The sequence below is a fragment of the Salvia hispanica genome, chromosome 5 (assembly GCF_023119035.1).
Source record: "Salvia hispanica cultivar TCC Black 2014 chromosome 5, UniMelb_Shisp_WGS_1.0, whole genome shotgun sequence".
NCBI lineage: Eukaryota > Viridiplantae > Streptophyta > Magnoliopsida > Lamiales > Lamiaceae > Salvia > Salvia hispanica.
In genome coordinates this window covers 28,553,454-28,579,712 of record NC_062969.1, presented here as the reverse complement: position 1 = coordinate 28,579,712, position 26,259 = coordinate 28,553,454, and the positions used below count along the sequence as shown (strand labels likewise).

The 26,259-nt window shown below is 36.1% G+C and overlaps 4 protein-coding genes and 1 long non-coding RNA gene across 7 annotated transcripts; 1 reads left to right on the top strand and 4 right to left on the bottom strand.

Annotated features, from left to right (window-relative positions):
• Positions 1–1,676: 1,676 nt before the first annotated feature.
• On the bottom strand, positions 1,677–4,878 carry LOC125186593. Of its 2 annotated transcripts, XR_007170470.1 has the most exons (5): positions 4,739–4,878; positions 4,551–4,637; positions 3,992–4,049; positions 2,046–2,125; positions 1,677–1,780 (listed from the first exon to the last, which is right to left on the bottom strand). It is a non-coding gene; the product is annotated as an uncharacterized LOC125186593 (long non-coding RNA). The 2 variants fall into 2 exon arrangements; XR_007170471.1 differs by lacking the exons at positions 1,677–1,780; positions 2,046–2,125 and adding an exon at positions 3,269–3,342.
• A 1,674-nt stretch (positions 4,879–6,552) lies between these two features.
• On the bottom strand, positions 6,553–11,590 carry LOC125188768 (oligouridylate-binding protein 1B-like). 2 transcript variants are annotated; one of them, XM_048085817.1, is made up of 12 exons: positions 11,367–11,590; positions 10,238–10,299; positions 9,676–9,778; positions 9,511–9,587; positions 9,374–9,435; positions 9,183–9,270; positions 8,995–9,070; positions 8,829–8,859; positions 8,620–8,739; positions 8,244–8,329; positions 7,794–7,970; positions 6,553–7,081 (listed from the first exon to the last, which is right to left on the bottom strand). In XM_048085817.1, the coding sequence occupies exons 1-12, from the start codon at positions 11,469–11,471 to the stop codon at positions 6,800–6,802; spliced, it is 1,269 nt and encodes a 422-aa protein (XP_047941774.1). In that variant the 5' UTR covers positions 11,472–11,590; the 3' UTR covers positions 6,553–6,799. The 2 variants fall into 2 exon arrangements, with proteins under 2 accessions (XP_047941774.1, XP_047941775.1); XM_048085818.1 differs by having other exon boundaries at positions 9,676–9,804; positions 11,367–11,505.
• A 2,484-nt stretch (positions 11,591–14,074) lies between these two features.
• Positions 14,075–16,262, top strand: LOC125189764 (pollen receptor-like kinase 3). Its single transcript, XM_048087001.1, has 2 exons — positions 14,075–15,362; positions 15,438–16,262. The coding sequence occupies exons 1-2, from the start codon at positions 14,075–14,077 to the stop codon at positions 16,064–16,066; spliced, it is 1,917 nt and encodes a 638-aa protein (XP_047942958.1). The 3' UTR covers positions 16,067–16,262.
• A 176-nt stretch (positions 16,263–16,438) lies between these two features.
• On the bottom strand, positions 16,439–20,305 carry LOC125188664 (transmembrane protein 87A-like). The gene is made up of 5 exons (XM_048085656.1): positions 20,002–20,305; positions 18,107–19,025; positions 17,526–17,621; positions 17,246–17,382; positions 16,439–16,908 (listed from the first exon to the last, which is right to left on the bottom strand). The coding sequence occupies exons 1-5, from the start codon at positions 20,220–20,222 to the stop codon at positions 16,737–16,739; spliced, it is 1,545 nt and encodes a 514-aa protein (XP_047941613.1). The 5' UTR covers positions 20,223–20,305; the 3' UTR covers positions 16,439–16,736.
• A 2,249-nt stretch (positions 20,306–22,554) lies between these two features.
• LOC125186896 (sm-like protein LSM1B) lies at positions 22,555–25,231 on the bottom strand. The gene is made up of 5 exons (XM_048083382.1): positions 24,807–25,231; positions 24,080–24,148; positions 23,874–23,989; positions 23,724–23,786; positions 22,555–22,985 (listed from the first exon to the last, which is right to left on the bottom strand). The coding sequence occupies exons 1-5, from the start codon at positions 24,877–24,879 to the stop codon at positions 22,908–22,910; spliced, it is 399 nt and encodes a 132-aa protein (XP_047939339.1). The 5' UTR covers positions 24,880–25,231; the 3' UTR covers positions 22,555–22,907.
• Between the last annotated feature and the right edge of the window lie 1,028 nt (positions 25,232–26,259).

Below are 26,259 nucleotides of genomic sequence, written 5' to 3'. Positions count from 1 at the left end.
CCGCCAGCGCCTATCTCGGCCCCCAAATCAGCCCCAGCACCCGCCGCCTCAAGATCAGTAAACCCCGAAAAGGAGAAACACATGAATTTGATTATGAGAAAGATATGAATTTGAGTAAGATTGATTAAGAATGAGGGAGAGAAGAGATGACATTGATGGTTGAGCTGGAAGACGGAGAGAGGATAACAATGGGTTGGACCGAGACAAGAACAACGACGATGAGGTCAGGGAGCAGCAATACTGCTCGACTGACAACAGCAAGCAGAGGCGACGGAAGCGAAACCATCTTCCAGCAATAGCTACCGCGTCGACGGAGATAACAACGTCAGACCGTCGAGAAAGAAAATTGAGAGAACAATGGTGGACCGTGACGATTTTGATCTCGGATAGTAGCAATGCGGAGAAACACACGATAACGATGATTTGTGGAGGAGCGAGCAGAGAGAGAAAGACGCGACGACGCTGAGCGCCGGAGAGAAGAAGAGAGAGATTCCGATTTAATTTTGTTTAATTAATTATGCATTAGTATATTAATTAAGTTAAAAAAATCATTAATTAGGCATTGACCGTTAGTTTTTTACGGAAAAAAGGACCACTTCGACAACGGTTTCAAATAGGGTTGTCAATCTAGCCCGAAGCCCGCGGGTTGACCCGAATAATCCGGTAAAATCATAGGGTTAGGGCTGGAAAAGCGTAACCCAAATACATAATAGGGCTACACGGGCTGACCCGTTCGGGTCAGCGGGTTATGCGAGCAGGCCTGGGTGGGTTGCGGGTTAGCCCATGGATTGAGCATTTAAAATAAAAAAATATTTAAAATTTTGGGTTATATACTTATATGAAGTATATATAGTATTACAATATTAAATGCCGCGTTGATATGAAGTATATATGGTAATTACAATATAAAAAACAACATTGATATTAAGTATATATGGTAATTATGTATTCTCTCTCAAATTGAAATTTAAGGTTATATGGAATATAGATGTAATTAATATTTTCTCATATTAAATGTTGCATTACGTCTGACCTCTCGAAGACAATGATCCGGTTGAAGCTTCAAAAGTTATTGATGTAGAAGAATGTCATTCAACTCTATGGAATTTATTTTTGATATACTACTATCTATACTATCTTTTGTTAACTACTTAAAATTTATTTTTTGGGTATACAATTAAGAATGTCATTCAACTCCTTTTAAATGAATGATTTCCATTTATTTGTAGTCAAATTCATGTGTGCTACTAATTAGCGATATGTTTATGTATCTTGTTCTTTTGATCACTTTGATTATACTTTATTATTTGCGACAATCTGTTTTTTTTTATAAGTTAGAATATTGAATCTATCTATCAATATCAAAAGTGGCAGTTGTGATGATATTTACAGAAATGCCACTCTTGGCTGTTTTGGCGGGAAACATTAACATTTAATGTGGAATCTTATGTTTCATTTTTTGGAAGCTTAGGTTAATGTCTCTTTTTGCAGGTGTTTGGAATTACAAGTATTGTAGGGGGCCTGAGTATGGTTTAACTTCATTTGGGGTTTAAAAAATCATTTTTGGTTGCAGGCCTATTTTTGAGTTGCAGGACTACTTTTGAGTTGCAGGCCTATTTTAGTCTAATATCTGATCTATTTACATATCAGACATCACATTCGTATATATCTACTTACCTACATTTGCAAGAATCAACAAATTACAAATCTAAATCATAAATCATGTAGTAAATTCTTGAAATTTTTCCACTGCTATTTGCCTCTTTAATAGAACCAAAACCTGAAATTGAATTTGATTTGCACAATGGTTAAATTCAGAATTTGTAAACAACTTATATTTAAATTGACATATAAAACTGCACAAACAAAGAAAAATTTAAATCGAGATAAAATCTGCCAGAAAAAATGAAATAGGCTCGAACAAAATTTCTCATAAATATTAGAACTTTTTCATCAAAGATAAATAGCAACGATTTCTATTTTAAAAGAAATTTGAAATTCAGAACTCTCTATACCCTATTCATGCTTGGAAATAGGATTATTACCTGTTAAACACTTGCAGCAACCAAGGAATCTTCCATGTTTCCAAAGCTGGCATTTAAACTTTTTATTAATGCTTTTGTACCTGAAAATGAATATCCCATTGTAAATATACAATAAATCCATTAATTCAGCTGAGCATGTTTATGCATAATACATTTCTAATAGAAAGCTGGAAGGTCCCTTCATTATTATGTTCGTTTTGGGAACCTGCTGTTTTTTTTATTAAATAGCATGCTCGCCATTTATTATCCTATAAATACTCTTTCCTATCTCTTTCACAATCACTCAGCAATATCAATCCACAAGTTCATCAACAAGTTTAGCAAGTAGTAATTGGAACTCAGTTAGTCGAATTAGGTATTTCAGTTTCTTTTCAAATTTGTGCACAACATTTGTGGATGAATGTTCAGTTTTTCATTCCTCTTCTTTTTCTCATGTCATTTTCTCTATATTTAGTTCAGTTTAATTACTGAGTTAGTCTTCACCTCATTAGTATTTATATGTAGATGCTTCCTATTGCTTCCATGTGTATCTTTTTTTTGTACATCAGTGCTTGCACAAAAACAACATATTATCTCATAATATGTTTATTTTACTTTGAGTAATATCTCCTTCCACTCATATTAGTAGATCAGTTTATGCACTAAATAATCATATTATGTCCTTATTTGTGGATGATTGTTCAGTATGGTGGTTAGTATCTATCTATCATCACATTTTCCCTATTTTCAATTTAGTTTGATCAGATTAGTTTTTACCTCATTAGAGTTTATATGTATCTTCTTCCTTTTGCTTCCAACAGTATCCTTTTTTTTGTACATCAGAATCTGCACAAATGAAACATATTATCTATTATATGTTTATTGCACCATCAGTAATATCTATTGTTCAGTATGATGGTTACTATCTATCTATCATCTCATTTTCCCTACTTTCAATTTACTTTGATCAGATTAATTTTTACCTCATTAGAGTTTATATGTATCTTCTTCCTTTTGCTTACAAGAGTATCTTTTTTTTTTGTACATCAGAATCTGCACAAATAGAACATAATCTAATTATATGTTTATTTCACCATCAATAATATCTACTGCCTCTAATATTTCCCATTTTTACATTAGTTTTGAGACTATTTCTATCATCCTACTTTTTGGTCAACTATATTACCAGAAGACATTTTTGTCTAATTTAAAAATTTTCAATTCAGTTTAATGAGTTGGTCAATTACCTATTGAATATTTGTTATTAATCTGCTTTGTCTTTGCTGCCATTGTTATCTTCTTCCATGTAGATGAGTCCCTGCATAAAATAATGACATTATGTCCTTATTTCTTTACTGAAGGTGATTAGATGTTGTTTAGGCTTCTGACTTTTGGGTTTTTTAATTTCTTTGAATGTTGTCTTTTGTCTTGATCTGCGCTAATCTATGATGCTAGAATTCCTATTATATTCTGATTCATGCAGTTCAGTTCTTGGAGGGATATTCATATAGCTGATTTGGAGAAATGTAATGTTTTGTACTATCTTAAATCTCAATAATCGCAATGAAGTTTCATATGCATATTATCTTTAATATTCTAAATTATAAACAAGAAATAGCTTTTTTGTTGATTATTAATCCTTCAAAGACATTACTTAGATAATTTATTATGAGTCACAGTTCAACACATAAGAAGCAAACAACTCTTTGAAGTTATTTATCTACCATGTATAGCAAACATCTTATGCAGTCCTAAAGGATGTAAAGTAGACATTTGTAATCAACATTATATTATGTTATTTGTTATCAAACTTCATATGGTATAGCTTTAAAGTAGTTTATAATCATTTATAAATTTCTGGAAACACACATGCAGGTATATCTGACAAACTATTCCATACATTCTCAAAGCATGTCACAGAGTTAAATTATATTACTTACATACTAATTTAATACTTGGTAAATTACCTTCACTGAATTTGCTTCAAGTTGGTGGCAGGAGACTCAAAATCCACCATACTTATTCCTGCCATAAAAGAAGAACTATTTAAATAAAAGAAATTTATACCATATACAAATCAGTGTTAGTTATATAAATAATGATTAAGTCAAATTATTCTCAGCTTTTAAAACTGGAGCATGGAAATTAAAATATGTGGTTGCTGTCATCACAATTTATGTTTTATAGAATGCATTATTATATAAATTAAGGCACAACTTTTTTATGGCAGTAATATCTTTATATATAGTTAAGAATAGCTATTTTTAAACAGCATGCTTAGTACGGAGTATTTTTTTCCCCTAAAAATACCTTACCCACTTCACAAAGATTTTACCATCACTCACACTCATTCAGATTACACAAGTGAAAATTCAGTTATCACCCGTTTCTCTTAAAAATTACCTCTTTTTATTCTTTGTTTATGTTCTTTGCTATGTTCCAAGTTACATTTACATTTTTTGTTGCTGCGAATAGTCGTTTATTATGCCTTCACTTCTTAGCTGACTAGAGAACAGTTATTTTTACCACATTCTGTTTGCATTCTTTGATTCCTTAATCCTGCTGCCAGTTGTTGTGCCTCCGTTCTTGATCTTGATCTTGATCTGCATTTTCCTGTGTTGAAGTTATTTTGGTAGTTTTGTCAGCTCTTTTGATGAGTATGAATAGAATACATATTTTTGAGCAGTAATCGTGAATAATCAGTCATTGTTTACCTGATGTCACATAGAAGGTAAAGGAATTAGGGTTTTTGTCGCCGACTCGCGTGGAGGCTGAGGCTGAGGCGATTTGTGTAGACGTGGTCGCCTTTCCGCCGTCCACCGCCTGAGAACGGCCGATTTGGAGTCATCGTGACTTGGAGAAGGAAAGAACCAGGGTTTGTGTTGGCGGCGCAAATTGTGTGATAAAAGCTTTATATATTTTTGAGTCAATAATGTTTTAGAACTAAGTTTGATTAACTATTATGCTTAATAATTTAAATCAGTGTAATGTTAAGTGGAGCTTTTGTTTAAAAATTGTTTGGGCTTTTATTCTGGGCTGATTGTAATGTATCTAAGATTGGGCTTGACATTTTATTTTCTGTTGAATTTTCTTTATAATTGAATTGGGTTGTGAGTTAAAGTTAATAAAAAAAATCAGCCTATTTGTCAATTTATGTCTTAAATTTGAAAATTTCGGGTTTTGTAAATTGGGGTTCTCTAAATTGGACTTTTGTGCTTTTATACCTAATTGTTTTGTAAATGTGTTAATTTCTCTCTAATTTTAAAAAATTTGCAATTTTATTATAGTTAATTTACTTTTATTCTTCTTCTAATAATTTTTTTTGCAGTAGTTAATTTACACTTTCGTTTGTCTTTTCCATTTTAGTTTCCAACTTATTTAGTTTTATATTTTTAGATGTTTAATAAGATGTTACTACTGTTATATCTTTTTACTTTTAGCGTCCATATAATTGTATTACATTTCTAATTTTTAAAGTTGAAGAAGTTAGTGATAATTGGTTCATCAAATGATTTTACCTTTATCACGGTTGATTTGCCCTCATAGTATAATATGAAAGTCGAAATTCATGATTTAAATATTTATTCATTAGATTACCATTTTTTTGTTTTTTTTATATCTTATTCTAATTAATAAATATTTGTTTCTATATATTATTCTAAATAACAAATATATTTTTCTCCATTCATTTCACAAATTAACAATGTATTAAATTGTGTGTTGAATAGGTAATTTGATTAGTACTATATTTTTTTCATGTGTAGTACATAATTATATTAATTTATTTTTTTTCAATTATTTAAAATTTGCTTTTATTATTTGAAAATCGTATGACCCGTGCATAGCACGGGTGTTAATACTAGTTGGATATAAAGTAACACATAAGATCACTTTTGACCCGAATAGCCCGTTGGTTAGCTCGAAATCCGAAGATCTAGGGTTAGGGCCGAAAATTTATAACCCGAAAAATTCACAACCCGAATAACCCGCACCCAAATAGCCCGACAACCCGAGTGGGTTGGCCCGAACCCGAGCGGGTTAGCCCAATTGACATCCCTAGTTTCAAATGTTTAGGACCACTTCGATAACGATTTCAAATGTTTTGGACCCGATTTTCAAAAGTGAATCTTTTGGACCAAATTCGTCAACTAACTATATGTTTAGGACCAATTTTGACCTCTACTCTAAATTTAACTATGAAAATCGTACTATAAATTTTATTTTATCTTAGTAGTATGATGTTAAAAATATACAACAATTTTGTAATTTAACAATAATTTGTTTTATAAGAATGTTACTATGTAGGTTTAATTTATCATTTCCATATATTAAATAATATTTCTAATAAAAAAATACTGTACGAAATTACCAGCTAAAAAAATAAAGTGGACCAAGTAGCCATTCCCTAAAACCTCACTTGCGTTGAGTCGCTTAGCTTTAGCAAAATCAAAGCTGCATCAAGTTCTAACTATGACAAATCATCTTAAACAAACGCATAATAAAACTCATGATTGCGCAATGTTAAAAATAAGAAAAAGATTCTGAGTGTGATTCTATAGGAAGAGAAATGGTGACAAAATTTTCAAACATGCAACACAGTTCATTCGTAGAAGAATCCAAACATACATAGCACAAGATAGACAAGGCCACAGCACAAATGAAGTTGGGAAGACACCCAACCAGATTTTACAAAAATCCTAGACAATGTTAATAACTCGAATAAAGGGTGCCATAGGCTGGAACATCCTACATTAGGCGTATCAAAGCTCAATAGATTACTGGTAGTACATAAGCTGCTGGGCGCCAGCTACATTCTGATAACCACCATCATAGATGGCTTGACTAGCGCCTGCACCCATTCCCATAGTTGCTGGCTTCAGAGCGTGTTGACCCTGGTGAGGCATGAGGGCAGGGATGCCGCCCATCTTGCTGATTGCAATTTGCCGCTCATACGCTAAAAGGTCAGCAGCAGATAGGCCGTGCAGTGGTGCAGGTCCAGGTGGAAGGAGTGGGTTTGAGCTAGTTCCAGGTGGAGTTGGTTTGTTACCCCACGAACACTGGAAAATCAGAAAAAGCAAAAGGAGAAAAAATTAATAAAATTCTAAAATATGGCTTCCAACAACCATGACATTTTGGACATAGGTGTAACAGGAGGGAGAATGACTAGTATCCATACCCACATTTCACAGCTTATTGAATACTCCGCCCGTCCAATTAAAACTGACCACTTTTGCTATTTCGGAATGTCCCATAAATATAGCAAATTCTATTTTAGGATACTCTTTTTTTCTCTCTAATGAGGCGAGCCCCATTCTCCACTAACAATGCTCAAATCACTTTTTCTTTCTATATCTCTCATACTTTACTAATTGCGCATTAAACTCATGCCGTTACAAAAGCGGTTTATTTTTGTGGGACAGAGGGAGTATTAAACTTGTGATTATGCTGGATAAACAGCGTACCCATTGTTTTTCCATTTTAGAAGTGGACAAAACATGGTGATGAAGCACAACAGGAAAGATGGAAGGCAGTATGGCAAGTGGCAACAACATCTAAGGTAGTGGATAGATCCACTGAAATTAACAATTTTGCTTTCTTGAATCCACAATTGGCAGCATTATGTAGAACTCAGAATTGAATGCAATGATGTGGACAGTCAAAAACTACAAACTCAGACAGCAAGAGACAACAGGTGTTCATTCAAGTTTACTTGTTATTAATATTTAATAGGCTACCATCTCCATATAAACAAGCGGGAGTGAAACAAACCTTAATTTGTTTGCCATAGAGATATGACTGAGCATTTCCCAATTGAATGGCCATAGCAGCCTCTGCATGGGTGCTGTACCTCACAAAGCCAAATCCTTTATCACGCTGCACCCTAACTTCTTCAATTGATCCCGCACCAAGTGCATGGAAGTGGCGGTGGAGGTCAACCTGGCTTACCTGGCATAATAAAATCAAGGAAGTAAATTTTGTGAAAGCAAGATGCTTTAAATTGAAGAGTTATAGTCAAACTAGCCAACACATAAGATTTATTGAAAATTTTAACCTTCAATTCAATCAACTATCTGAATCAAAGTTTTCGTCACAGTCACACATCCATAAAGAAGCACATACTTCCAAATTTATTGTATACTCTTTTATATCAATCTATCCTGAACACCCAGGAGACATTATGTATCGGGGGAGTGGGGAAGCAAGCAAAAGAAGGCTTACTTCTGGAGCAAGATTACCAACATATACAGTGGTGTATTGAGGGTTATTCTCAGGAGCATCAGTGCTTGCTGCCTCCTTAACTTCTTCTGTAAAAGCACATCTGTTTTGGTCAAACAACTCAAACTAACACGTCTTCATCACCTAGTGAGCACAGCAAGTAGGTATGAAAGGAATGCAATTTAGATAGTGATTTCTATTTTTTCTCTAACAAAAAACAAACACAGAACTCTCAGAGATGTTACACTAAAAGGTGGTAATTAGATCAAAATATAAAATGCGATGCTTAAGAGCTTGTAACTAACAACTAAACAATTACAAGTAAAATCTTCTTAGTTTCAGGCAACAACCAAATGTTATGTCTCCCGAACATACTCACCAGACGAATCGTTTGTTAGTTCCACGACACTTTTAGCATCTGAGTTCTGCTTTTCATCAGTGGTACCAGCACCCTTTGTGGCCCAGTTACAACGTATCTGCCTGCTACCAAGCCATTTTCCTGGAATGTTTTCAAATAAAAGAAACCTTAAGGTTTCTGTTAATTGAAACACAAAATGTGTTTTAGGAATTAACCCAAACCATTCTCACCAGTTAAATCATTTATTGCACTTTGAGCTTCCTGAGAGAATATATAAATGTACAAATAAATAAATATAAAAAATAACAAAATAAAGGGCAAACTCAAGGATTCTGTTACTCTGTATCATGCAAACACTAGCTTGAACGAAAATTCAGATATCACAAGAGCAAGTACATGTTGGTTGCGGAAAGAGACGAATCCAAATCCCCTAGAACGGCCAGTCTTTTGGTCCCACATAACCCTTGCATCACTAGGACAAAAAGAGATTGTAAACATTTATTAGATCTGACAATCACATAACAACAAAAGCATTACTCTGACACACAAGCAAAAGAAATTAAGTTGAGTGGAGAGATGCTTACGAACAGCTAGGATAAACAGAAAAGCATGCATACAACATGGCGTCAGTAACCTCAGGGCTGAGATCACCAACAAAAATGTTATAATGACCTGCAAATGGATATAAACTTCAAGAGGCACTCAACAGACGCACAAAGTAAAAAGCTAATTTAGCTTGTGCCACATGTTTAAAAATATTAAAGACGATGCCCACTTGATGTGTCTTCCCTCTGACCACTAGCATATGCCCAGTTAACTTTTATAGGCTGCCCAAACCTGAAATTCACAATAGATAATATTAATGTGAAGCACACAGCACTTTCAGACTGAATCTTCAGTAGTACTTCTTACAAGTGCCTTCCGTTGAGAGTCAATATTGCAAGAGAAGCACATCTACGATCAAAGTAATGAATGAATCCGTAGGATGACTGCACCATCGAATCACAGAATGTCAACAAAATCCAAAATTTAGATGTATGGGAACAACCAGAAGGCTGTGTTTGAGAGCAGTTGTACCTTTTCCTTTCTAACAAGCTTACAGCTCTCAACCGGACCAGTACTTGCAAAAACTTCTTGAAGAAGTGGTTCTGTCACCTGCGTGTGAATGTTACCAACATACCTGCATTTTCTCAAAAAATAAAAAACCTACAAGTTTAAAAAGAAAAGAAAACAAAGAAAAACAAAGGAACTTATAAGAATCTTCAACAGAAAGACGAATGATATCACATGAGTAAGATAGAATAGATATTCCAGAATATTCCTCAAAAGGACTAGATGGTCTGCTAAAGGAGGTCATATATGGTTACCAGCATCAAATAGATCTATTATTATAAAATATATATACATACACATATGTGATTTTAATTTTGGATCAATAACTCATGCATGATTAGCTTGCAGCCTTGCACATACGTTGATGTTCTAGCCCAATATTTCAGTTACATTTAACGTAAAGTATACATTACCTGTAGCTGAAAATATTAGGTTAGAACATCAGAGTATGTGCAAGCTAATCACATAGCACAACCTAAAAAAGGCTAAACATAACCTAAAAAGAAATCCTTATACAAACACTTACACACTGCGGCATGTGCTTGGGTCAAACCCAGGAGGCAGATTTCCACTAGGAATTGGCTCAATCTGCAAATGGCAAGGTGCGAATTAATTAAGCTGAAAAATAAAAAATAATTTCCAAACCGTTGGCAAAATGCCAATTACCCAAAGGAAGAAAAAGATAAAAAAGACTAAAATACAGGATTAGGAAGAAAATTATATAGGCAGAAAAAAGATGCAAATCCATTCAATGTTCATCAGCTTTACACACCTAAAATGCACAGAAACTACTTAAATGCCACCATTTCTGCTTCACATACCAAATATCACCTACTTTCTGAAATAATGGGAGGCACAAAAAAACAGGCATCAATACTACATCTGTTTTGGCTTGAAGCCCAAAATTCACTCTCAACCCTTCTGCTGAAAAAGAATTCTTGTAAAGGTCGATGAACATTAAACAAACTAGTACTACATTTTATCTTTTGTAAGGGAACTCAACCGATTGTTGTGTAGCAAAATATGCCTACCCAGCAATACAGTCTGCTTCTCCTTTTTTTCTCTTTGCATACAGTGATGATATTGTTTCCTTAACTAAATCCATTTCAAAATTTGTAGAACTTTGACAAAAACATTCTCTTTATTGGCCAGTAACTTGGCCTGGTCTGTTAGATCAACTAGACACCTAGTAAAAAAGCATATTCTCCAATGGACGTAAACCTGTGCTCTATCTTTCTCTCGCTACAGTCACAACTCACTTAAGATTCTGTATTAACCATAATGCAGTTTCCTAAACGAGTCCAACTTAGTTTATCTTACGGAAGACAAAACAAGTCATTAGATGAACTACAGTTTCCTCCACGTCAATTTAATCGCATTTACGCACAATCCGCACTTCAATAAACAAGCAACGACAAAATGGGGAAAAAAAAAAAAAACCACCCATCCAAGTTTCAAAAACTGAAGCCTGCAACCGACAAAAGCTTAAAAACCTACCCAATTGAGCTACGTAAAATCTCAGTAAACCAACAAACAAAAATAACACCTAGATCAACACCCGAAGCATCCCGAAATTCACAAATAATCTACAAAATATCAATTAACTCCAAAACCAGAAGGAGCTAAACGACTAGAAAATATATAAAATTTGGAACCTGAGGAGCAGCTAAGAGGCCTGGATGATAGAGCGACTGCTGCTGAAGAAGCGCTTGTTGCATCAACGCCTGATGCTGTTGCTGCTTCAATCTCTGATTCTGCATTTTTTGCTTGAATTTTCAAGTGAAAAATCGATCAATCAAATGATCGACACGCGAATTTTATCGGTTTAGGGCTCGTCAAGCGAGGGAAATGAGGAAAAAGAAAAAAAAGAAAAGAAAAAAAAAAGAAAAGAAAAACAAAGAAAAAAAGAAAATGTCGATGAAATTGTGCTTCTCGGGAAATTTATACCTCAAGTTTTTTCGACTGGGCCCCACTCCACGCGGTGCTGAATACTGATACTCTCGGATATTGTTAAGTGAGATGAGTTTTTTATTTTCCTTCTATAAGCCCATTTTTGTCGAAATAATGTCCAAATGTAGATTTAAATATTTCTTGATAGAGGTTTCATTTTAAATATGCATATGATTTTGTTCTTATTTGTAAAAACATTATATTTTTAGTCATTTAAGGATAGAAATATTTAAACTATCAAGTTAAACAAAGTATTTTGTACAAATTTTCAAGGGTTTGTAGATATTTTTGTACGTATTGATTGCATATATAGGGGGGCTTGCAACTACGTGCACTCCACAAATGGATCTTAACCTAAGATCTTCCAACCAACTTCCTTATTCGAAGATTGAATATCTAAGAATGAGAAAATATGACATACTAGTTACTACTACAAATACAATGGAGAGATATGAGAAATCAAAATTACGTCACCCTCGAATTCCTAATTCTTTCTAATACTGAATTCAACTAAGTCTCCTTCTTCTTGCCGATGATTTAGCCACCTATTGTCACCCCTTCCAAATTTCGATTCCACACGACTCAATTTCGCTTCGGCTTTGTGCCTCGTCATCTCCTGTTGCGGGGAAAGCATATATTGAGCGCCGCCGCTCATTAAGTGTTGTCTCCAGTGATATCTCCAATTTTAATGAGACTTGATTTATGTTTATATAGTAATTTTTTATTGTCCTCCATGGTTGGATTTGTTTGATTTTTTTTCGCTGATTTTTGGGGTTAGTGTGGAGGCAACGATCAATCAATCCCTATGATTGAGCATGCTCTACTACCATGTCAAATTTGAATATGGACATAAATTGGAAGAGTGTAATAGAATTCTATATTCGTTAATATGTTGAAATCATAATAATATACGCAAAGTTTTCTAGTTTAAACTCTTTTTTTCCTTTTCATAATTTTCCATAAAACTCCTATTATTAATTACTCACAAAAATAATATTAGAGGGAATATCTTTTTTAGTCCACGAACTTTGCCAAAGTATCATTTTAGGTCCGTGAACTTTGAAAATATCATTTAAGGGTCCATTAACTATAGGTTAATATCATTTGAAATACTTTATTATTTTTTCAATTTTTTCTGGATGAAAATACCCTGCATGCCTTAAAGAGTATATATTTTTAATAAACTTATCATATACTCATATTTTTTATAAATATCTTTACAATATATTTTTGACAAATTTTCTAAATATAATTTGACCTTCAATATTATCACTTAATTTTGTGACATGCAAGAATAGATCCTTATTTAATTTTTTATTATTAAAGAAAAGTTCTTTATTCAATTTTAAAATTCTTTAATATAAAAAATTGAAGAAAAACAATTTTACTTGCATGTCACATAATTAAGTGATAATATTGAAGGTCAAATTATATTTAGAAAATTTGTCAAAAATATATTGTAAAGATATTTATAAAAAATATGAGTATATGCTTAGTTTATTAAAAATATATACCCTTTAAGTTATCGAGGGTATTTTCGTCCTATAAAACTTGGAAGTAGTAAAAAAGTACTTCAAATGATATTAACCCATAGTTGATGGACCTGAAATGATATTTTCAAAGTTCACGGACCTAAAATGAGAAACTTGGAAATAGTAAAAAAGTACTTCAATTGATATTAACCCATAGTTGACAGACCTCAAATGATATTTTCAAAGTTCACGGACCGGACCTATAATAATATTTTGGCAAAGTTCGTGTACCAAAAAAGATATTCCCTCGTAATATTATCATATTAAAACTTTATGATAATTATTTTTTAGTAGAGTGAAAATGAGAAATACTAAGAAAGAATGAAAAAAAAAGTAAACGAGAAATTAAAGGTGGAGAATCTTGTTCTCACATTTTTGGACGATAATAATTATAAAAGAAAAGAAAATATAATAACAGAAATCAATTAATTGGAGACTTGAGGTAGATAAATGAAATTATGAAAGTGTAGATAGATGGTAAACATAATTAAGACCATATGGCGGCCGGTCTTTGATTTATAATTATTTATATAATTACATAAATTTTTATAGTATCGGTTTATACTTTGTAGTGTACATATTTTTAGAATTAGAATTGCCGCACTCGTATTCTTTTCCGGACTATGTCAGTTACAAAAATGTAACAGTTTTATGTTTGTTCATTTCTCTCCATTTCGTAAAATCTTTCAAGATTTAAGATTAAAGATGGGGGTAGTTATTACAGTTGGAGGTGAATGCCTAAACATAGAGAATAACTGTTTTGTCGCGGTAAAACAAACGAAAATCCATGTCCCTCTGTGAAACAAATTCGCCGCGAAAATTACTGCTGAAAATCATGAACATATTTTGACAAATGAATTCTTGATCCCGTGACCACCCCGATGGCCATAGCCAGTTCATCCATATTCTTGTGCATTTTTCTGCTAATTTCTCCCCCAACACTATCCATTTCTGAACCCGAAGCTCTCCTCAAATTCAAAAAATCCTTCGTGGATTCATCCTCTCTGCATTCATGGAAGCCCGGGACGGAGCCGTGCGCAGCCAACGCGCATTGGATCGGCATAATCTGCGTGAACGGATTGGTTTCGAGCCTCCGGCTGAAGAACTTGGGGCTGTCCGGGAAGATTGATATTGAGTCGCTGTCCTCGCTCTCGACCCTGAGAAGCGTTGGCTTCGTCTCGAATTCTTTCTCTGGCCCTATCCCGAATTTCAATCGCATGGTGCTGTTAAAGGGATTGTACCTCTCGAAGAACAAGTTTTCAGGGGAGATTGCAGCTGACTATTTCAAACCCATGGCCGGCCTCAAGAAGGTTTGGTTGTCGGGAAACAGCTTCTCGGGCCGGATTCCAGCCTCGTTGTTCCAGCTTGCTCGTTTGGCAGAGCTACGCCTGGATAACAACCAGTTTTCAGGGACCATTCCCCCGCCCGAGCTGCCAGCTCTCGTGTTCTTGGACGTCTCCAATAATAAATTGGAAGGTGAGATCCCCGAGGGCCTGATGAAATTCGGGACGAATGCATTCAAGGGTAACGCGGGGCTTGTCGATCCTAAGGTGGGGCCTTTTGATACTAATGTGGGGCTTTATGGGCCATCCTCGCAGCCCAGGATGAGTCGCATGCACATGTCCTTTTTCATGTGGTTCTTGGTGGCGGCAGCACTGTTGTTCTTGGTGATGGTGGTTGGTATCTTCGCGATGAAGAGGAGGCAGGAGAGGGGTGGTGGTGTAGACGAATGCTCTAGTTTCCACATATCGAGTGCTAGGAGGACTGGTGGGGTGGCCCATACGGAGGGGTCAGCCTCGGGCTCCGCCACGCGCCACAAGGAGCCGAGGAATTATGGAAAGGGGATGGAGATAGTGATGATGAATGAGGAGAAGGGTGGGTTCTCGATGCAGGATCTCATGAAATCCTCGGCCCAAGTGCTGTCGACCGGGGCCACCAGCTCGTCCTACAAGGCCATGATGCCCACCGGGATGACCGTCGTGGTCAAGAGGATCAAAGAGAACGCCAAGATTGGGAAGGAACAATTTGATGACGAGATGAGAAGGCTTGCCTGTTTAAGCCATCCAAATGTGTGCACACTCTTGGCCTATCACTTTCGCACTAATGAGAAGCTTTTGGTGTGTGAGTATAGACCTAAAGCCAGTCTCCTCTATCAATTGCAATTACACGGTAACTTACTAACTAACGAACTAACACGTGCATATCTTAGCCCGTTCGTTCCAACCATCTTACCTTCATCTCCAGGTACAGACACCCACTCCGAGCTGGACTGGACAACAAGACTCAGGATACTTCAAGGCATTGCTAGGGGTCTGGCTTACCTTCATACCGAGCTCTCCTCCCTCGACCTCCCACACGGTAATCTCAAATCCAGCAATGTGCTTCTAACCGAACAATACGAGCCTCATCTCTCAGACTACGGGCTATGCCTAGTGATTAGCAGCAGCCTTGCTTCACAAACACTAGCAGCATACAAGGCTCCAGAAGCAATTCTGGATCACCACATTTCACCAAAATGCGACGTCTATTGCTTAGGAATCATCATTCTTGAACTTCTTACTGGGAAAGTCACTTCTCAGTTTGTCAACAACGGAGAGGGTGGGGTCGATGTAGTCCAACTGGCGGGATCAGCTGTTGCTGATGCGAATGAGGACGAACTATATGATCCGCACCTGGAACAGACCGAAAAGTCCAAACATGAGATGAAGCAGCTTCTCCATGTCGGTGTAGCATGCACCGAGAACAGACCCGAGCAGCGTTTGGACATGGCAGAGGCCCTTGGGCGGATAGAAGGGATAACAGGGGAGGGTCAATCCCATGAGCAGACGACCATCCACGTCGAAGATCGATCCTTGAAGGAGCTGGTGTTATGAACATGGCATCCGAATGAGGGGATGTGAGTCTTAGTTTTTGAGGTATCATGACCAAGTTTCTCGGGCATGGATGTGGACTGAAGAGAATGAAATCCACTCCACTTTCTTGCAAGAATTTTGTTTATGGTTGACAGGACTCAATATGGCAACATGCTCATATACTATAAATTCTTGATGTGGGGAAAGTATCATTACACACACACACACATTCTCTATCTCTCTATGTTATTTTCTGCATCTTCACTCATTAAACATCGGCGACACAAGCTTAAAATCATCCTTAGTCCTTACCATCCGACGAGCCCTAGATATGCAAAAATAATGGCATTTATACTTGCAAAGATAAAATTAAACTTATACCAAATATCAGAATAGCTTAAAAGGAATCCTAGAGCTGATACTTTCTAGTAAGGTCACAAAAATCAATCAACAAATATATGGAAGAGAAGATATAGATGGATGAAATACAATTGAGTAGAAAATAGAAAGAAAACAAGAAACAATCCAGCCTTGCAAATAGCTATTTCCAAACTTCTTTCTCATATTCCATCCTCGCAGTTTCCACAAGGCACTCACTGGCAACAACTTTTTAAGTATTCTACTGATCTGATTATTAGCCACGCCATATGTATATTGGTGAAGTGAGGTTACAGACTATATGTGGACTATTTCAGGCAGTCTTTTCTTGTTCAAGATCACTATGGGGAGAACCATTGCCGCTTGTGGGAGATTCAAACTCTGGGCTCCTTACATCCTTTGGGACCAGTTGTGATGGTTTAATGAGTTTCAGAGTGTCGTCTTTGTCAAACTCTTCCTCAGCATCCTCGGATGAATAAGCATATCTGGTTGGGGCCATAAATACCCAATCACATACAAAGCAGATGCAAAAGAGGAGGGAGAAATTTTTTGCATAGCATTTCATAGTTCTTGGCATAAAGTTCTACAGGCAGTTCTGCTAATGAATTCGCTTAGATTTAAATACAGGAAAATAACCAAAGATCTTAGTGTTTCTTTCTACTGTATGTACGCAGTATCAGGATGCCAATGGCGAGATGATGAAAACAGAAACACAGAAAGTGGCAGGGTAAAGGAATGAGAAAACAAAATCCTTATATTTTTAACGGTCAGAACCACCAAAACCAGAAATATATAAATAAGAGTTTTGAACAAGATGGTTACCGCATTGAGTTCTGTGACGGCGCCCAAAGAGCACATATGACGCATAATAGGGAGAAAGACAGTACTTGCCAGAACGCAGGGATGATCCAAGCATTCTGCCATAGCTCATTGTATACGTCATTTGATTTGAAATAAAGCTGAAAAAAGCAGGGGGTCATTAGTCAATACAACAAAATGCTATTTGCGGGCAAGTTTTATTTCGAACTCAATTGTTGTCTATGGACACTGTCATGAGACAAGATATTGGGTTTGGCTCGTTAGAATAAGCTGCCAACATTACCTCATAGCAAATCCAGCCAACAGACACAATAACTGCAACCGCTAATGCGTTGGTGAACTTCCTGTAAATATCTAACTTGGCAGTCAACCTCCTAGCCTGTTAGGTCGAGTAATCAAAGAATGGGAGCAAATAGATATGTCAGTAAACAGAAAGGAGTCAAAGGAAAAATGTTAGTACAACCAGACACCAATCACTTCCAAGTTCGTGATAGACTATGAGAGAAACATCAACTGCATACCCGATTACCAAGTCACTGGCTTGTTAAGAGCATGAAAGAATTAATTTAACTTGAAATCAGGACTATATATACGTGTCTGTTTGTGTGTGAGAGAGAGTGTGCATCTTCCTCTGGATTTTACTGGATAAACAGTGAAATGCAACCCAGGACATAATTATCCCAATCACAACCAACCCTCACTTATAGTAGCAGGCTACATGCAGAATCCAATGGCGATTGGCACAGCATTCACATGAGACCTTACTTTGAGAAAATACACTTGCAACCACATGATTTTACTTGATAGTCTATTTTACTGCCTAGCTAGGACACAAAGATAAGCTTAAGAATGAGAATCTTGTACCTGAAGCTTATTCAAGGTGGAAGAGAGGGAGGTAAATATCCAAAGAATGAAGAAAGCATCCAAAATTGCCACCGGCAGGACGAAAAATAGTCTAGCCTTCCCTGAGCGGTCACTCACAGTACCGACATTTTCAATAATTTCAAGTATTTCAGATGCAAGGAAGAAAGTTCCTCCAAGTAACATAACTTTTGATGTAAGCCCGCCTAAGGTAGGTCTGACAACACCATAACCCATGGAAACAATGAGAAGGACTAGTCGTGCCACCGTACGTTTCACCGTCCCAAAAGTGACTGCCCAGAGAGTGATCCCAGTAGGTCTGGTTCCAGTTTCATTAAACTCAGCATAATCAAAGTACCACAAGGCCATTTCAAACATTCCCAGTGTTATCACGAGTGTAATACAGTTTTGCAATGGAAGGACTTCTTTCCAAAATCTTGCATACTGTGAAAACCAGAATACCCCAAGCAGCACAAATGCAAGAGACATGAACCCATAGAATCTCATGAGTGGAGCCATTCTGCCAGGTAGGTAACCAGTAGGATTTTTCCATACCGATTTCCCCTCAACATAAACCTCTTTAAGCCGTGGATCACAATGAATAAAATACAGGTTGTACATCCCAGTTTTTGTAATTTGCAGGGATCTTGGCTGCAGAGTAGCGTCTGTTGTATCTATATCAAATGATACACCAAATACTTGTGGCCATCCTGGATTATTGGTAGAAGGGCGGTAAATGATTTGACCTTGCTTGCAGACTCCAAGCTTTGCTAGGTCTGCTGAGCAGCATAGAGCTCTCTGACCTCCATATGCAGAACCTCCAATTGTGTCCCTGTCGTCGACCTCAAATACAACGGCATGAATAGATTCTGAGCTGAAATTGGAGAGGCCCAACGGCCTATGGAATACTATCCTTTCAAATCTGTTTTTTAGATATTTAAAGAAAAGGATCAGCTATCTCTTAGTATATGGAGTATAATGATTTCAAATGCTCAGATCTAAAATCACAGCTTAAGAACCAAACATATCCATCAAAGACGTACTCAGTCCATCCAGAAGTGGGAGTCCTACTTTTTTCAGCACAGGTAATGTGAAGAATTGTGAGTTGACAAAGTTTGTAGAATGCGAGTCTCAGTTTTACATATTAACTAATAGCTAATGTGAGTCTCACTTATTATTTAGTATTAGCTTTATAATTAAATGTGAGTGGAATGTGGATCCTACTTATAAGTTATAGTAAAAGTGAAATCAGACTACTGTTGGCGGACGACCCAAGATGACAAAAAGAGACTCATATTACCGGAAGCAGGGAGTATCAGGAAAAGCAGAAAACTTAAAATTGAGGAAATGGTTAAAAAACATTCTTTAGTCCCAAAAACCGGGAGGTTCTGATTAGCTTTTTCAACCTTTAGCATAACAAACCATCATATTCTGTTTTGGTTCCGTTTTTCTATTGGATTATCATTCTAGATGCACATTCCAAGAATCTGAGATTAAAAATTAGCTCAGGTACTGCAAGTCAACAACGACAGTTGCATTAGCTTTCGCCTCAATGCTCAAATCTCATGTGTTAGAAATAAATAAATTAAGAAAGTAGGCAGAAGCTTTTTCTGAAGTAACCGCACTCATCACCGCATGCAGGATCTTTCCGGATCAATCAATTTCACTAGAGAGTAAAAATCCAGAGCATTTCACCGAACACTCTACACACTTACCAACCACCGACAACTACAAACATCAATTCCAAGTCAAATTTAGAGCGGATCTCTCAAATGATTAGAATTCAACACCTTCAAAACTATAACAACTCAATCAAACAATCATGTAACAACAATCCAACACAAAAAAGCACACCGAAATTCGCGAAAGAGAAAAAGGAAGTAAAATAGCAAATTCACCGGATAAAAGAGTTTCCGGGGGAGGACTCGTTGAGACTGGGGGCAGAAGAGTAAATCCCCTCGCTGCCTCCGTGAACAACGAACGCATTTCCTTTTGCGGCGAATCTCTCTCCGGCGTACTCGTGCACCGACGCCTCGATGCGAAGAGTGCATAGCAGCAGCAGCAGCAACGCCACCGCAGCGAGGCGCAGGGTGGGGATTCCGGAGCTCAAGCGCAGCATTGTGAAATCAACTTGAGCTCAGGCGTGTGGATCTGCTGAAAGAGAGTGAGATCTAGCGCTGAAATTGGTGAACTAGAGAGGAGTCAATCAGCTCACACACCGTTGTCAATTGTTTAAGGACATTGACTAAGGGGGTTATCTTCTACGGCGAGCTCAATTTAGGCTTAATTTCTAAGCCATTAATGGTGCTACACGTAGTGCTTCAATATTTGAAAATTTATATTCAATTTATTCAAACTTTACAGGTTAGTCTTTAGTAAGAAAGAGATGAAAAAAAATAAAATAAAGAGGGAAAAAGTAATAGAACGAATGTTAATGGACTATGGGATTACCTTATAAATGATATATAGGACTATTATTCTTTGAAAAAATTTTATATTTAGATTTTGTCTAATTTTTTTGGATGGTTCAAAATGATAAGTCTATTTTTTGAGACAAGACAGGAGTATATTTTTTAAAAATCTAATAAGTTAATCAATTCATTTACTTGTTAATAAAATTTAAACTTTTTTATTTTATTTTCATTTACTTTATTTGCATAATCATTTTCTTATTTTTTTCCCTAAACAATCATCTCAACTGTACTACTTACTTCCCCACAATTTAATAAACAAATCATTTTCTTAATTTTTTCCCTATAGAATCATCTCTATTTATATGAGACGTTCTTTATCGACACGTTTTAATTTATTTCTTGGAACACGTGTATGTACATACTATATAAATTATTTAGCAGTCACATAATATAATAGAGAACTCTACTATAATACTCCTATTAACATAGTTGTCAAGAAAGCACAAGATCGAAAACTCGAGAAGAAGAACAAGAACACAATGTTTAACGTGGTTCAGCTCACGCTTATATCCACGGACGAAATTATGTGACTCCTTACTGATCTGATCTTAAACGAAGAAGATTACAAGCACTCACACTCACTCTCGATTACAAGATGATTCACTCAACTCTCCAAGAACAATGACTATGAAAAACTTGATTCAAACCGGTCTTCATCTCTAATCACTACGTGTTTGCGTTTCCTCGAGCGCCTTATATGCATGTTGAACATAGCTAACTGATCCGTAACAAGATAACTCCCTTCTCCGAGTTAGTTACAAACCGCCAACGGCTACTTCACTCAATCTTGAAATATCTTCAGCTACTCCAACGGTCATATACTCAAGGCTTGGCTTTGAGCTGCGTTTGCTTAGCCAAAAAACCTAACAATAGTATTTGTTTAAGCTAGGCAAATATCTTTCGCTCTACAAGAATCCCACCAAATACAATCATGATGAAATAATGCAATTCTTACATATGATTGTATTCTAAAATCGTTAATTTCTTGTATTTTTTTTCATCAAGTGAATCCTCAAATTTTATATTAGCATGATTCATAATGAATTTGAGCATCCGATTAGAATTAAAAAAAATGTGAATTTGAACATTAAAAGAGTTGAAATTATGCACTTGAGGGCATTCACGATGTAGCCCCATCCAGGAGGGCTACTCGGCGGAGTTGCATTGCAGCTCCTCTCACCCATATGGCCGCCTAGCAAACAACCCCAATCCCTGCTGAAACATTGGTGACCGTGCAATTCAAAACTTTTTAATCATTGTTAATTTAATATTCCAGCCATCCAAAAAAATAGTTTTATTTATGGGCAACATAAGTTTTAATGAGAAATTATTTAAGTAATAAAGAAGAAAAAATAGGTTAAAAAAAAACTATTTTTATGTAATAGGAATGAAGTAAATTTCCTTTCTTTCAAAACATACATCCTAGTGAAATAGTGTTGAAGTTGAAAATGGAGCTGGATACATTGAAAATATTGGAATTTAAATGAAAAAAGTTATTGTAAAAGTTGAAAAATGGGACTGAAGCTTGTATTTTTTGGACGCATTGTGAATACACTGATAGGATGAAACAACGGTGCAACCTGTCGCAGTGGATTTAAGACAAGTTAATTATGAAGTCCTAATATGTGGAGCATATTATAAAATACACGTCTCTATCTGTCGGTTGGGGTACGAGGGGCATTTCACTAATTATCATTCTCTGATTTCATTAATCACCCATTAACAATATTTAAATACAAATTTAAGATTCCAATACAAATTTGCACGATTTTTAAATGCTCCAAGTTTCCATCAACACACGCAATCATGTGTAGATGTGTGAAGAATTAAAGTTCATTTAAGCTAAACCTATGCTCTTGTATTAGCATAAATTTGCCACAATTTATTTTCAATCTTTAAAGTTATTCAATAAAAAAAAAAACAAAGCCACCAAAATTGAAAGATTGCATACATGGAATAAACTTCAAACGCTACTTATAAAACAATAGATTGAACACCTTGATCATTACCAGTTTATACCAAAAAATACCAACAAGAACAAGACTCTGGAGCCCTTCCAGAACAAAATATACGGAAGGACCCCCGTCTACTTCAAATTTCGATTCTTTCCCGAATAACACAATGTGATCCCGGAGGGAGACACATCATGTATAGTTTGACAGGAAAGACGAAGGTGTGCGGAAATAATTCAAAAAGTCAATGAGAAATCTACTTATCTGTTTGCAGTACTAAATGTTGTCAGTGCAAAAGAGGAGTAAGATAATTTTGTGGGAGGCGGAGAAAGTACTGTTTCCAGCAAAGCTGCGCAAAGCCGAGAAAAATCTGTAACATCAATCCATATCAAGGAAATCCATCCTCTTTTTCATGGTACCCATGAGCTCCGACGCCTCCCTCTCCACTTTTTGTGCCTGACCAAATGGCAAAATGCACTACTCAGAATGCTAGAAATGTAACAACTACTAAAAGTAGCAAGCAGGCAGAGCAAACATCTCCGACTATAATGAAAAGAATGTGAAAGAGTAGTCAAACTAAAATCAGATAAATGTCGATCAACTTCCGTGGAATTAGAGAAGGCACTTAATATCCTATAATCATTACAAAAGAAAGTAGTGATTCAAGAAACGCGGGGAAACAACCACAACCCGGGAAAGTAAGAAAACAGAAATATTGAAAATCTTGTTTCACACAAGGGGAAAAAATTCAATGTTTGTTTGTAACTAATTCTAAAAGTTATATGCAGAGTAGCTTCAAATATTTCAACTCAGATAGCATATCATTATGGAGGCTGAGAGAACAAGTAAAGGATGCAGAGAACTCATAAATCAACTTTTTGTAAGGTCTGACCACAAAGACGTCAAAAGGTAGGACTCGTCCCCACCCGATTAGGAATACAGATTAGGCAGCATGACATCACTAGGGGACACTCATATATGCAGAATTCAAGGACTTTAAAAGTTTCATATTTTGGTTAGCTAGTAATGGTCTAAAATGATATTCACCAAGTTCAATACTAAACCATTGTTCAGATGTCTGCAAATTATGGTAATAAATTAACAATACATGTTTGCACCTAAGAAAAACACATAAAATTGACAATCAGTTCCATTAGTTTGGGTATTATCATTATGACAGGAAGTAGAGCTTACACTTCTTATCTCTGGTTCTGAAACACGGACCATATTTGGGGGTAGTTCCATCTTCAGCGGGTCCTGACCAATCATATTATGTTATATACAAGTGGAAAAACTAAAAAGGTAACAAATGTAAAAGGTTTCAAAAAGCTTAACATCACATACCAGCTCCCCGATCAAAACAACATTTTCTCCACGGATTACATATAGACCTAATGGAATGTCGCAATATAGATCACCAACGATAAGACGCTCACATGCACCTTCTAGGACAACATTAGCTACATACAACAGCAAAACTTTGTCAATCGAACATTACATTTACGATGCACGTGGCCTCTAATAAATGATGAGTAGTTCAAGATCAATACCAAACTGATCAAACGAACGAAGAATCCCTAAAAGTTTCCGTCCATCTCGAAGTAACACAAGAAGTTTCTCTGGGAGAATGACAAAAGTTTCAATTCAAATGTAAGATATTCACAACAAACAGAAGACAATTGGTTCCCCTTACAGGACTGGACATATAAGAAAATAATGAGAATACTAAGTGGAAAACTCAGATTGATGTTTTTTTTCTACAGCACTCTGAATCATGGGATCAGAACAAACAAAAATATATAGAAATCAATTTGCAAGAGTACAAAAATGAAAGGGCTGCACAAATCCAAAAATATACCCTCAAAACTTATATGAAAATGAACCGACTGTGCTTAAGAAAGAGGTTGCAACACAAAGAAACTACTTGTGACAATTTCTTCTTAAGTGTCAAATTGTTATTACAGGTTTCCAAAGAAGATAATGTGCCGGCAAAATTATGATAGAAAGGGTGTGAATTTGCTCTACAATCTTTCCAAATAACAAATCGAAGTTCCTACGATAAATGCAATAACTCCAGTCCTCAACGCACAAGATCTCTTTAAGATAAGCATTGAGACTCCTAGTTCCAATATAGAACGCAATATTATATAGTCCCACATAATGAATTACACCCAAATCTTCAATAACCAATGGAAATAACTCAAGAACTGTCAGACGATTCGAATAAATATCATATACAAAACTGAGGAGTAAGGACATAGAATTACAAAAACTTACTGTCAAGATAACTAGCAAGAGAAGTAGAGAGATAAACATCCGCTGGTTCCGCCCAAGACATTGATGAACTCATAACTAGACTTCAAATTCTTGGAAATTCTCCAGAAACGCAGTGAAAATCAAACCAATTCAATGAACGATATTGCATTGGCCGCTCAAGATTGCACCTTTTTAACAACCCCAATTCCGTCCTTCAACCCAAATTAGTACTACAAGATTGAAATTGGCTGGCTATATAGGAAACCCGCAAAGACTATGAGTTAATAGCTGTCGATTCAATGACAGTTGCAGTTGACTTATGGATGAAGCTTAGATCTGATAAGTAAAAAACCCTAGAATTCGGTGGCCGGAGAGAAATTGTGCCTGTAGCGATTAATGTCCTGGAATTTCTATCATGAATTTTTCTTTTTCTTTTTTTCAATTATGCTTTTTTAAAACAAATTCCTTTTTCCTCCTTTTTGTATTGATTGACAGTTTTCGTACGTGTATTAACTTACTTATTTTTTTATAGTAATTCTCTATTTTTAAATGTATGTTTAAATATTTTTATTGTGACATTTTTCTATTATTTTATAGTAGTACTCTATATGTAAAGGGGACATGTATATAGACCGGCTCCTCTTATATTATTTATAGCATTATAATTCAAAATTAAAATTAAATCTACATTCTTAGATTTTAAAACACACCTCATTTATAGGTGCACGCCTATTACAATGGGAGAATCAAAAATAAAATCAAAATTATAGACAGTACATATCACAGAGTACATATCACAATAAAATTGACATATGCTCTCTGTTTTCTTCTCCAGATTTATTCAAAATCCGATCTTTAGCTGCTCAAGAAAAAGGAAAGGAAAGGAAAGAGAAAGAGAAAGAGAGAAGTTGACGCCGGTGATGCTCGACAGGTGAGATGGCGAGGCGGCGAGAGAGGACAAGTGAGGGAAAAGAGAAAAGCGCTGGCGTCGGGAAATGAGGGAGCGGAAGCTAGTGTTCAGCACGATGGTAAGGGGGAGAGAAGATGATTTGGTGAGCGCAGCAGCGCGGCGTCGCCGTGATGTGAATCAAATTGTAGTCATTATTGTATTGTTATAACACACATTTTTAGGTGAAAAATGGACTCATTTTGATATATTGTAGGACAAAAGACCAATCCATAAGAGAGAGGAGGAAGAAAACAAAGGTCCAAATCTGATCAGTAATCAGCCCTGCAATATTAACTTAAAATGCTTCTACAAGTCCACTATTCCATTCACCTTCGAAAGAGCTTCGCGTGGATACCTCGCACGCCTCAATCGGAGTCCGGATGAAGAAGATACGGCTGTTTTACGAAGACTGCGCAATGCAGTGCAAAACGTGCGACCGGGCGTCAAAACGCGCGACCTGATCGAGAGTATGACAAAACGCCCGATCGGGCGTTTTTTCAAGATGCAAATCGCCCGACCGGGCAA

Excerpts from the sequence above, each read along its gene's own strand:
- LOC125188768 (XM_048085817.1), bottom strand. The coding sequence starts at position 11,471 with ATGCAGAATCAGAGATTGAAGCAGCAACAGCATCAGGCGTTGATGCAA. Across the intron at positions 10,300-11,366 it reads GCCTCTTAGCTGCTCCTCAG|ATTGAGCCAATTCCTAGTGG; the intron begins GTTCCAAATTTT and ends TGCCATTTGCAG. Across the intron at positions 9,071-9,182 it reads TCTGTTTATCCTAGCTGTTC|TGATGCAAGGGTTATGTGGG; the intron begins GTAAGCATCTCT and ends TTTTTGTCCTAG.
- LOC125189764 (XM_048087001.1), top strand. The coding sequence starts at position 14,075 with ATGGCCATAGCCAGTTCATCCATATTCTTGTGCATTTTTCTGCTAATT. Across the intron at positions 15,363-15,437 it reads CTATCAATTGCAATTACACG|GTACAGACACCCACTCCGAG; the intron begins GTAACTTACTAA and ends CTTCATCTCCAG.
- LOC125188664 (XM_048085656.1), bottom strand. The coding sequence starts at position 20,222 with ATGCTGCGCTTGAGCTCCGGAATCCCCACCCTGCGCCTCGCTGCGGTG. Across the intron at positions 19,026-20,001 it reads CCCGGAAACTCTTTTATCCG|ATTTGAAAGGATAGTATTCC; the intron begins GTGAATTTGCTA and ends TCTAAAAAACAG. Across the intron at positions 17,383-17,525 it reads TTGGCTGGATTTGCTATGAG|CTTTATTTCAAATCAAATGA; the intron begins GTAATGTTGGCA and ends TGCTTTTTTCAG.
- LOC125186896 (XM_048083382.1), bottom strand. The coding sequence starts at position 24,879 with ATGAGTTCATCAATGTCTTGGGCGGAACCAGCGGATGTTTATCTCTCT. Across the intron at positions 23,990-24,079 it reads TCGTTCGTTTGATCAGTTTG|CTAATGTTGTCCTAGAAGGT; the intron begins GTATTGATCTTG and ends TGTTGTATGTAG. Across the intron at positions 22,986-23,723 it reads CAGAACCAGAGATAAGAAGT|GCACAAAAAGTGGAGAGGGA; the intron begins GTAAGCTCTACT and ends CCATTTGGTCAG.